The following is a 12,570-nucleotide window of genomic DNA, read 5'->3' as shown; positions in this document are numbered from 1 at the left end:
ACCTCTGGCTTCCAGGCAATCCCCTGCTCTCTTCTTGTCCCCTGCCCACTCTAATATCCTAATTTCTTCCCTGGACCAGAAACACAACTCCATTCTCAGTAGCCCAGGCACTTGGGCTCTGGGGTTCACGTGAGAGAAGAAAGAGTCTATATGTCACAGCCACCCAAAAGACAAGGGAAGGTGTAATCAGACAGCCCCCCGAGTCAGAAGAGAGCTGTCCCCACCTCTGTTCTTGTATTCTTGTATGAATGAATTCTCTCTGCTCTACAAACCTGTAGCCTGGTTGGTTAGTCTACCTGCCTTAGTAGCCATTCAAAAGTTGACCTGGAAACATGAGACATGGTAGACACGGGAGTGGTCTCCAAATAATTTTTATTGTGCACTGCAGGAGCAAGAAATCTTTTAGCTTGTATATTTCCCTATATCAAGTATTTCTGTAAATACTTGGCACAATCTATTTACACGCATCATGATATTAATATATTATATGCACTTTAAAACACAAACAAAATTAAAATTTTAAAAGAATGAAGTCAACTTGAAATAATCAATATTTTTAACATAGGATTCTTTTGTTTTCAGAATAACTAGGATAGAATTATGCATCACCTTCTTTAAAGAAATCATCCTCAGGTTTTCCTTTATTTTGTTCTGAGATTTAAATTTTTTTTCCAAACACTCAGAAAAGTTAAAATAATAGTATAATGAATACTTGTATACTCATGACCTAAACATTAATATTTTTGCCATATATGCATTATCTGTGTTTGTGTGTATACTAGTAAATGCAACCAAATGAAAATAAGATACAAATATTATGCTATTTCAGCTATAAACACCTCAGCTTGTATCACCTACAATTAAGAATATTCTTCCTCAAAATCAAAATACTTCAATCATAGCCCAGGAAATTAACAATTTCCTACCATCATCTAATATGCAATTCATATTCAAATTTCTCTAATAGTCCTAAAAATATCTTTTAGTGCTGGTTTATTTCCAAACAAGGACCAGATTCAGATTCATGCATTACATGGAGTAGTTATGATTTTTTAAACTCTAAGTGTAGAGTGTTCCTCATTTATGTTTTTAGAACACTGCCTTTTTAAAGAGATCATTTAGAACTGCTCACATTTTGTACTTATCTGATTACAGTTTGCTGTGGTGTCACTTACCATGTTCCTCTATGTACTATATTTCTTCTTTCCTGAGAGTTAGGGTCAAAGGCTTGATTAAACTTAGTGAAACTTTGGCAAAAACATAACTTAAGAAGCACCTAAATCCAGGCCATCCACTATCGACAGGTGACATCCGACCTCTCCAATGTAAAGTTACGCTTTCTCATTTATAAATTATCTGGGGGGTGACATTTTTCAGTCTATTAATTATCCTTGCCTGAATAAATTATTACATTATGGGGTTAGAAAATGGTGATTTCCTCATTCTCTCATTCTTTCTCCATTTATTAGCTGGCATTCTACTGTAAAAATATTTCTACCCAGCAGTTGTGACTCAATTGTTGAGTGTTGGCCTATGAACCAAGAGGTCACTGTTCAATTCTTGGTCAGGGCACATGCTGGGTTTTGGGCCTGATCCCCACCCAGTAGAGGGCATGCAAAAGGCAGCCAATCAATGACTCTCATCACTGATGTTTCTTGCTCTCTCCCTCTCCCTTCCTCTCTGAAATCAATAAATACATATTTTTTTAAAAAATATTCCCTCATCTACTGAGAATGAAATACAGTTCCTTCCCAAAGGCAGAATATATGTTTATTAAAAATTTCCAGAGTAAGGAGTTAGTGAAAGTCAGCCTTTTCTTACTTTTGCTTTTTAAAAATATCATTATTAGTAGTATCTCTATGTACTTATAGATTTATAATAAATTAGTCACTTTTTTTTTTTTACTTCCAACTGTGGCAGTTTAAATTTATAACTTAAATCTCTAAAAATAAGCTCAATAAATGCTGGTGTAGCACTCCACACACGGGGTGGGAAGTTCTATAAGAACTTTTTCCTTTTAAGCAGTCCTTATTCATATTAGATCTTAGGGAGCATTGAAATAGCACTTGTCATATAGAATAAACTTGGAGACTCATTACTTGGCAAAATGCCAGAAATTCCTGCTACAGCGTTATATGAGGTGTCTTAAAAAGGTAAAACATTGACTTTTCAACATTTTACCTCAGTCTGCCAATTACTGACTTTTGGAGAAAAAAAGAAAGATCTGAGATTTAAATTTACCACTAACATTTCCTTAATTAAAATAAAAACTGTAGTGTTGATTACATAGCTCAATAATAATTTATAGTGTGATGTGATAATTCAACGTTCTTCTTTTTGCTGGATGTAATGATCAATCCTGACTAGCTAAAGGAAAATAAACATAGATCATGGGGTAGTTCAGAGAAAGGTTGACCCGTCAGAGACATCTCTGAGGCCTCAGCATTGGAGGCTCCTGTCTGTCTGTAGGCTGAGCAGGTTCCCCAAAGGAGCACCTGATGGGCCTGGCTGGGGGCTGGGGGCTGGGAGCTGGGCCCACCCGGGAGGTCAGAGAGGCAGGCTCATAGAGCCGGGACAGGGGCCCAGTGGTCCTCTCCAGGACATGGTCTTGCCGGGAATGGGATGCCTCCACCCAGGAAACTTCAGAAGTCCTTTAAAGTGAACTGGAGGTGGCTGTCAGGGCATGATGGCATGTTGAGTGGAACTGCAGGAATTTCATTCACACTATCATTCTGATACGAGTGATATTCCTGTGTTGTTAAAATGAAATGTCTTGGGTGTGATTTTTACTGGTTTAGGGAGACAACAGCTAGGGTGCCAGTTTGAAAAACAAAGCTTGGGGAGAACAAACATGTACCCTTGACTAGGGGATGTTTACATAAATGTCCAGAGTAATTCCAGACACTTGCTTATTTCACACATCAGTAAATCTGCTAAGTCACAAATGGGCCCTCCCTTCATCAGGCGGTATGAGGTTATGTAGGTCTGGATGATTGATGCCAACTTGAGATGTCAACCATGGATCAGAAATAACAAGAGTTACACCTAAGAAGGAAACGGCAGGCAGATTGCTTTGTGGCTATCAGTCACACCTGCAACATGATTTTATCTCCTGTCAGCACTTAAGTTATCAACATCATCAAAGAAAGGTGAGTTTTTCCAGCTGGGCACACATTATGCTTCATCTCAGTTTTAGAACAATAAATTTCTCTTTCAAAACAAAAGGGATGAATTACAATGCTATACTTCCACTAAGCCAGCCTTGACACAATTGGGAAATATTTTGGACTTCCCAGGAAGCACTGGGATGGGGATTGTTCAGAGTCATAATGAGCTCACATTCTTCACCCAGCATTTCCTTATCCAGGGGGCAGGATGACAAGATGAAAACCTTCTGGCTTTTCCCGTTGCCCCACTTCAATACACAGAACAGCAACGCTGTTCACCTGCTGCCCTAATGATGCTGACACGGTGCAGGAGTCCAAGCACCAAGACACTCGGAGAACCCAGGCATTTAGTGTCTTTGGCTGAAGGAGAGGTGAACACCAGAGGATGCCAAGGGGCCCCAGGAGGTGAGAAGGTTCCTTCCGGTAAAGGGTGAGGATGGGGTACCAGCAGGTTCATCCTATCTTTCCTTATAATGTTCTCCCACTCCCAAACTCACGACCCAGCAGGCCTCACAGGATTATCTTGGAAAGATTTAAAAACACTGAGAAAACCATTACAAATCTGTATTGCTCTTTTAATATAAAAAATGTTTAGGTTCTTATAGAAAATATTAGAGTTTAACAAGGACACTTGGTTCAGTGATTTATTATTTCCAATACATATACCCAACTATTATTAAAGAAGTTTGGGAACAGAGATACAGAGACATAGTTCATGACTCTAGAGAACAAATAAAAGGCCAGGTAGCTTGCCACCTTCATCTGAGGATGAAAGAACTAAGGTCGTTGGAGAAAATTATGATCAAAAATCATTTCTATATTTTCTTAATGTAAAGACAGCACAATGAAAGTTAAAATAATCAGGCAGGATTTCCATTTGAGAAAGAAACTCAAATTCTTTAACTTTTTCTATTGTATGTTTAAGCTCAGACACACAGTAAATTACAGATGTGCAGCACTAAGTTACATTCCCTGTGCAGTGAACATTTCTATAGTCTTATGGAATCTATTTTCAGTATCCATGTGGCACTAATGTCCCCAAGTTTCAAAGAATAAAATAGTCGATGAAATGCAAAGCTTGCATCTAGGATGCTAGAAAAATGCTAGCTATTATATGATGGCTGTCATTTTTTAAAGTCTGGTTCTGCTTGAAGAATTACTCCAATAGCAATGAAAAGAGGCATGCCTTTCCACCCAGGATGTAATTTGCCAGGTTATACTTGCATAGTATTCTATAAAGACAGAATCTTTTGGAAAATAGAAAGAAAAGAAAAAAAGACCAAAACCTATGGTTTTTGCTTTTTATAACCAGCAGACAAAACACGTGAAAAGTATCAACTATTTGTTTTTAACTTTGTCTACTTCCCACTTCTAGATGCTTCAAATAGGATAGAAAAAGCAAAGCAGCAACAACAAAAAATTCCATAGACTACACTGAAGGTTAACGTTTCAATGTTTCATTTGCAGTCATTAGTAAAGTCTAGAAAGGAAACCAATTATTGATTAAGTGCCGCCCTAGTTTCTGAATATTTTTCCATAAAGTAATAGTAAATGTGAGCCATGTATTATTGCATAACCAAGTTACTTTTTTCTTTTCATAAATTTTTTTGCTTCTTTCAAAAGCTCTTCCATATCTTCCTTCTCTTCATCCTCCTTTCCAGGTTCCCAGTCAGAATCTTCATCTGTGGGCTCATACTCTTCCTCTTCATCATCTATAAAGCTGTCATTCAGGTCATACTCATTGGGTTGCCCTTCATCGTCATCCACATTGTTTCGGACTGAAAAACAGAAGTTTGGTACATGAATTGCCACTCCACCTGGGATTAGAGATGGCTAATTGTAAAATGTCCTTCTCCGTCAAGAAAAATCCACTTTACCTAATATTTAGCTAATCACTACACATTCCTAGGAAGGGGACTAAAATGACCACTTGTCATTTATTATTTCTAGTTTTTCCTACCATGAGGCTCCTACTAAAATGTCCTTTGAGATTCATAATGGCTCCTTCATAATATTGTAATCATATCCAGGCTTGGGATGGTACAGTGTATTTCTGTCCCAGTTATTCACTGCCCCTCCCTATGTTATGATTATATTTCTCCATCCCCAATGACTCCAGATTTGGCCAAAGCAAGTGGGTGGAAGTGGTGTGTGGCCTTCCAAGGAGAAGCTTGCAGAGCCTTTCTGTAGTTCCGCTATTTTGATGTCCTCTGTGGTTTGCTATTATGATGTCCCCTGGCTGTGAGAGCAGTGGGTCCCAGGCAGGGGCTGATCCTCCAGCCTGAACGCTCAGCTGGGACGAGGCCACAGCCAACACGAAGCTGGAAGTGAAGAAACACATCTCGTGTTTGTGTAAGGCAGTAAAATTTGGGGATTATCACAGCAAACCTAGCACAATCTGACTGATGCATGAGGGTTGTAATCAAATGAGAAGGTACAAAGTTTACATACTTTGGAAAGTTTAGTTTATAAATTTATGATATTCTACAGTTCATTATACAAGTAAGATTACTATGGTAACAGCATATAGAATTTATAGATTTCTAAGTAATATTTTAATACTAGAATTCTTCTGTCTCCAAATTAATTTCTTCCCTTATCCCACTCTGTTTTATATTCCTTCCATAGTGAGCATCAGAGTTGGTCTAAAGTAAGGCAGTAAAAAATTCTGGGAAGATATGGAGCATTTAAGAAACAAGTAGGTTCAGCCAGTGTGGCTCCATGGTTGTACATCAACTTATGAATCTGGAGGTCACAGTTCAATTCCTGGTCAAGGCATATGCGTGGGTTTCAAGCTCAATCCCCAGTTTTAAGCATGCAGGAGGCCAATCAATGATTCCCTCTCATCATTGATATTTCTATTTCTCTCTCCTCCCTTCCTTTCTGAAATCAATATGTATATAGTAGGATGCTTCTATCTGGAAATCTTCTGAATAGCAGAGGACAATCCCTGTAGTTAAAAGCAAATGTATGGGTAAGAAATATTAATATCTATGCTTTTACATATGCTTTAGTTAATGTCTTCCTACAGTTCACATGAAATAGATATTTATATTTTTCTTAATATCACTACTCATTCCAGAGGATTTGATAATAGCTTATAATAGAGATGATTTTAAAAATACAAATACAAATAGAATTTTAAAATATATGTCAATCTCAATTTTTAACATAATTGTTATAACTTGAGCATCAAGTTTCTTGGTAGCCAAAGCTAAAAAGGAGCTACATAATAAGCTGCACAATTCTCATTAGCGTAAGAATCGCCTTGGTTTCCTGAGGGAAATCTTGCTAACTCCGAACACAACTTACCTTTTTCTACCTTGATATCCTTGATTGATCTATTATTCACTTTGTCTGGGATGTCCTAAACCCACCCACCACAGGCCAAAAAACAAAGATGACTGAAATCCTACCGCCTTAAATTAAAGACCACATTAACTTAAAACTCCCACCTCTGGTGTACCCTGATAACCCCAGGTTTTGGAGCATCTCACCACAAACATGTCAACTCAGTGCTGGTTTTCCTGTCTCTCTGTAACTTTGCCCACTTATTAGACATATAATCAATAAATAAATATGTGAGTAAATGAACATTACTATATAAATGAGATTAAGATCTTGGGTAATGTTAAACTTTAAAGATTTAGGAAATAAGAAAACAAGTAGGTTATAATTCTGTCTGATATCAATAAATTTAAATATATGAGACCTCAATACTTAAATTAATATTTGAAATACTCCAGATTCTTTAATTGGTAGGTTTTGGAATAGGAAGAGATATTCTAATTATGTTGCCACAGAGCCTTTGAAAGTGCATTAAAAACATAAAGCTAAATGTTGCTTAATATTATCTATAATTTTTTAAAAAAACATTTCTAATGAAGTAAAAATATTTTTACTTCACAGAGATTTTGCAAAGAAAATTCACATATTTTTAATGATGCCATATAATACATATTGATAGTGTTTAGGAAAATGGTTCTTATTTTGGTGAAGATACACAAATGTGTCAAATACTTTTTTCATAGAAAAATGCTAAACTTCATCAATAAAATATAATTTTAATCAAGATTATTACATTATTGCTAGAAAAGAAGTTAACAATCATAAATGCTACATCGTTAGATACAGCCTCAGTAAAAACAGTAAAACATATTATATAATCTCCATACATATTTCCTCAGATAAAATAATTATACTGGTGTCTGGAGTAGTAAAACCCTAAAGTATGTTTCAGCCAGAAACATCTAATGGAATCCCCAATGGTGAAATTATTTTTATCACTAGGTTACAAATTGATTGTGTTTATACAGATACACATAGGCATAGCCTGAAAGTATGCATTTTATTCTCTCACTCTGTGGGCAGAGATATTGTGCACTGAACTGGCCTCTGCCGATGATACAAATAAGCCAGAATTTGCTAAAAGGGAAAAATATTACAGTTCAGAAGGAGGGGAAACAGAAGGTTCAACAGGCTGATGTAAATAGGACTGAGGGACAGTAATAGTTGCTTGTCTAGTGTCTATTCCTGTTTCTTCTCTTTCCCCCCAAACTTTAGTTTCTATTAGGGATCTCTGTGGTTCTGAAGGAGGTGACTCTATTCTGGTTCCAGGGTTGGTACAAACTAATCAATGGCATAGTAAATGGTCAAGAGAAATAATGTGATCTAATCTAGTAAAAAAAAAAAAGTGAATTTTATGTTTTTCTTAGAATAGAGGGAGTCAAAGTGTTAATTCTCTTTCCCTCTCTCCTTAGATGTAGAAGTGGGTACTTATCATCCCAGCTGAAAAAGGATGAGAAGAAAAGTCAGTCTTAGGATAATATCAACCCCTTTAAAGACAGAATGGTGGAAGGAGATTGGGTCACTGGTGACATTATTAACAATATTAGTGAGCCAAACATAAATTATGTCTAAATCTAGTCCTATATTTGAACTTTGCAATTATAGAAGTGAGCAAGATCTCTATACTGTTTAGACCAATTTGAAATTTTGTTTTCAGGTACTTACAAAGAAAAAAATCCTAATAGACGCAAGGATAAATATATATTGTTACACAATAATTGTAGAAAATATTTGCTGCATAAATACTTATATTTTTATTGAATAAAAATCATTAAAATTCGCAATTTGACAAATACACAGGTGAGGTTTTGGAAAAAATTCATAATAACTACAAACTGTATGTAGGTTTAATAGGGATTCATTTAAAGGTTTCATTTTGAGTTTCCTGAAGAAAAATTACTTACTTGAAAGTGTACTATGTCTATATTCTACCTTGTGCTGAGGATTCTTCCTGAAGAAAAAGAAAGAAAAGAAATCAGAAGTAAGATCTAGTTTTCCAGTCACTAAAAATTAATGACTATTTTAATTAAACTAGAACATTCACCAACTCACACAGACAATTAGACCCCAATAAGCCTCTCTTTGAAAAGCACTTGCTTTTCCTTATTAACTACACTCACCATGCTGTACACAGCATTTGCTTTTTGATTTCAACATTTACTGATGCCAGGCATATTTCTAGATGAAAAGATAGAGTGGTGAACCAAAGTTCTTTCCTCATGACTTACATACTCTACAGCATGAGACAAACAAAATGTATCATATTCCTAAAGTAAAATATATTTTATTTTTAAAATGTCAATGTCATATGTTACATATATAAAAATACAGTGTAAAATAGTATATAAAATATATAACACAATATAAAATGTGTGTGTGTGTGTGTGTGTGTGTGTGTGTTGTGTAATACCTAAAAGATACTTTTAAGGTTCTTCTGAGTCCAAAGAAAAATCTGACAGTCACAGTAAGCAGACTCCACTGCAATCAGGTTCCTGGCTACTAACTGCTCAGCATCATAAGACACTTAGCTCTAGTCCATCCATCACTCAGGGGAACAAGGAACACAGAGTTCTTTCCAGATGCTTCCGAGAGAGATGCCACTGTGTCTTGGACCTATTCTCATCTGGCTTGTTCAACTTGAGCAGTATGTTGTGCAAGGGACTCTGATTTCAGGATCAGAAGACTTAAGTCTGAATTCAAATGGCACTGCTACAGGTTATGGGATTCAGGGTAACTCCTATGAACCAAGTCTCCACTTCCTCCTCTGTAAGCAGGGATAATAGTGCGTACTTCACACAAGGTTGTTCCAAGAGTTAATGAAGTAATGTGTATAAACATTTGTAGGCTATTAAGCATTTTACAAGTGTCAGCTATTTTTATAGAAAGAGAAATCAATTTTACTTTAAGATAGCCAACAACAATATCTGAAAACTTGCCAGCAAAAGTAATTGCCAAGTAATACTACATAGCTAAGTTTTGCCTTCAACAATACATACAATTACTATGGTTGAATATGTCCCCAATCACATTTCACACACTTATAGAATATTTTCTAACATTTTCCTATATATATTCCATTCTCAAAAACCAGTTATTTCATAATAAGGCAGAATGCCTTTTTCATATTCTGTAGCGTTCTTTGGAGGCATTTGTAATAACTCTCCAGGATGATTTTAAATTCTATTCAGGACTTGTTCCTAATAATGAATAGAAATACTCAGAGTTCATTCATAAAAGATTTATATCAACCTTGTTCACAAATGGCATTTTCTATAACTCAGCAGGCCTCAAAATCCTGTATGGTTTTTCGTGTGTGTGTGTGTGTGTGTGTGTGTGTGTGTGTGTTTGCATTGTTACTAATTATTAACAGTAATCTTCGGGTTCTAAACACAAACCATACACCCATAACCACCCCAGGTTTTTGTGAGCTGTTACATTTTAAAATATACATTTTCTAAAACATTTCTGATTTTAATGATATAGGTATATGAATAACAATACATAGTTGAAGGAAGAACACTTCAGGAAGAGGTAATTTTTAAAAAGTCTTTAAATTTGCTTTAAGGCCAACATAGAAACAAGCTAGGGCAGGTGGAAAAACACAGAAAGGTCTGTATAGCTCAAGGGGAATGAATGAGAAGGAAAATATAAGGAAATCAAGTCAGAGAACTTGTGAGACATGGTAAAGAGTTTTGTAGGAAGCTACCGGATGGTATTAAGTAAGAAAACAACATTACACGACTTGTTTTTAGAGAATTCCTCTAGTAGCTACTCGGAAAACAAACTGCAGAAAATCAAAGGAAGGAAAGGGATATATTCCAGGAAAGAGGTTATGACTAAGATGATAAGAGACAGAGGAAGTAAGAAGTGGTTACGGTTTTAAAGGTTGAAATGGCAAGAACTGCGGATGGCTTGGAAGAGTGGTGTGAAGAAAAGAAAAGAAGCAAGGGTGCTTCTTGGTTTGGGGCCTCAATATTCTGTTAAAGTGAAGTCATTGACAAAGATGGAGCACACTTGTGAATGCATTGCTTTCCTGATGGAAATCAAGAGTTCTGTTTCAGATGTGGTAAGTGTGAACTACCTATTTACAACCACGTGGGGGCATTCAAACATGAATCTGGTGCCATTAAGTTAAATTAGCTCACCCAGGGAATAAGGATAGAATAGACTAGAGAATGGATGAGATCAGAGAACTGAGTCCTCTGGCTCTGCAATAATCACAGGGAGAAAAAAAGGAAGAGGAAACAGCAAAGAAGCCTACAAAAAGTAGCTGAGAATATAATGATCTGACTGTATGAATATGAATAAATTGCTCTCTGCTCTCAATTTCTCCACCATTGAGTGGAGAACTCTAAGCATAAATGACCCAACCTCTGTTTTCCATGTTTTTATGAGGAACTGAGGCTCAGAAAGATCAAAGTTATACCACAGAACTGGCATAACCATAACTAGAATTTTAAGTCTGCTGATTTTAAAACCCATATCTCTCCATTATAAAGAGCTACCTAAAGATTAAGTAGGCAACAATAATGAGAAAAGAATAGTAATTTTTATTTTTGCTTACTTCCAAACATGTGGTAATTTAATATCAAAACTTAACACTCAAAAATTTAAATGAACCAGAAGTACTGTTTTACATCAACTGTCTAAAATAGTGACTAGGTGTTCAATATTTGCTCAATGAATAAATGATCACACTATCTTTTTGTTTTCATCCCAAAATAATTTACCTTGCATTTTTAAAATCCCAACACTTATTTTAAAACCTAATGCAAAAACATGAATTCTATGTTATCAAATATCTAAGTCTCAAAATTTAGAAGAAAAAAAGAATAAATATGGTCTTTGTTAAATAATGAAAGAATAAACCAGTATAAAATAATAGAAAGTAGTCAATTTGGTAACTGGAAGTAATTATAATTTGCTACTTATGCCAAAAGAAATCTGCAAATTCTTATATATTTGCAATTAATACTAAATATAACAAAGAAAAACAAATTTATTATTAAAATGAACACATATTCAAAAGATAAAAAGAGAAGAAAAATACCATAGAAGCCATATTTTGTCAAGGCTAGATGAAGATAATTGATGGTGTTACTGCTATTTATAAATAAATCTTTAAAAAATTATAGTCAAGTATTATGTAAAACTGTGTAGCAAATGATCAACATTTAGTCTAAAATACTTTTCTTCTAAGACCATATTCTTATACATGATTAAGGAACTATAAGATGGCAAATGATGATAGGTTACTTTCTCTAACTGCAGATCCTATAAAAATGCATTAAAAGATACTATGAACTTTGATTCTGCTCAACTACAAATAAAGTGATTGATAGTCTCACATAACTAATTCTGGGAATTTCAACTACCAGGCAACTATAACTAGTGTTTCTGTAATAAAATCTATTAATTTGCCTTAAATTATATAATATAGATTTATACTAAATACAGGTTCCCATTTTTTATCAAGTGGCCTCTAAAAGTCAGTATCTTATAATTTGAAATGTATACCTGTGTACATTATCAGTTAAGATAATATTGCAATAAGTTGCCGAGACCGGTTTGGCTCAATGGATAGAGCGTTGGCTTGGGGACTGAAGGGTCCCAGGTTCGATTCCGGTCAAGGGCATGTACCTTGGTTGCAGGCATATCCCCAGTAGGGGGTGTGCAAGAGGCAGCTGATCGATGACTCTCTCTCATCGATGTTTCTAACTCTTTATCTCTCTCCCTTCTTCTCTGTACAAAATCAATAAAATATATATATTTTTTAAAAAGATAATATTGCAATAACTTAAAACATTTGGGGAAAATAAAATATTTTATGTCATAGCTGTAAACCTGAATCAGCAAAAACAAGATATCATAAATTTACTTATTATCAAATATACATTTAAATGATTTATTGCTTGTGGCGAAACCCTGTTCTTTCACACTGTACAGATCATGTTACAGATTCATTAGAATGAGAGCACTTATAGTTGATGACTGATACACTTTCTTACCTCATCCCTCTTAAAAGGTACAATGAAATAAAAAATTGAAAAGTTGG

The 12,570-nt window shown here is 35.3% G+C and overlaps 1 protein-coding gene across 2 annotated transcripts in view; it reads right to left on the bottom strand.

The window, feature by feature from the left end:
* Positions 1 to 414: 414 nt before the first annotated feature.
* APLF (aprataxin and PNKP like factor) overlaps positions 415 to 12,570 on the bottom strand; it is a 74,800-nt gene continuing 62,644 nt past the window's right edge. The window contains exons 9-10 of one of the 2 annotated variants that reach the window (XM_084901197.1): positions 8,420 to 8,466; positions 415 to 4,945 (exon numbers count right to left, since the gene is read on the bottom strand). In XM_084901197.1, coding sequence (XP_084757323.1) covers positions 4,749 to 4,945; positions 8,420 to 8,466 — 244 coding nt within the window. In that variant the 3' untranslated portion in view covers positions 415 to 4,748. The remainder of the gene's footprint in view (positions 4,946 to 8,419; positions 8,467 to 12,570) is intronic. The other variant, XM_084901196.1, reaches the window with a different exon arrangement.

Source organism: Pipistrellus hanaki (assembly GCF_964339955.1).
Source record: "Pipistrellus hanaki genome assembly, chromosome: 12".
NCBI classification, from domain to species: domain Eukaryota; kingdom Metazoa; phylum Chordata; class Mammalia; order Chiroptera; family Vespertilionidae; genus Pipistrellus; species Pipistrellus hanaki.
The sequence above is the reverse complement of the archived record's forward strand: the minus strand, read 5'-3'. Positions and strand labels throughout refer to the sequence as shown.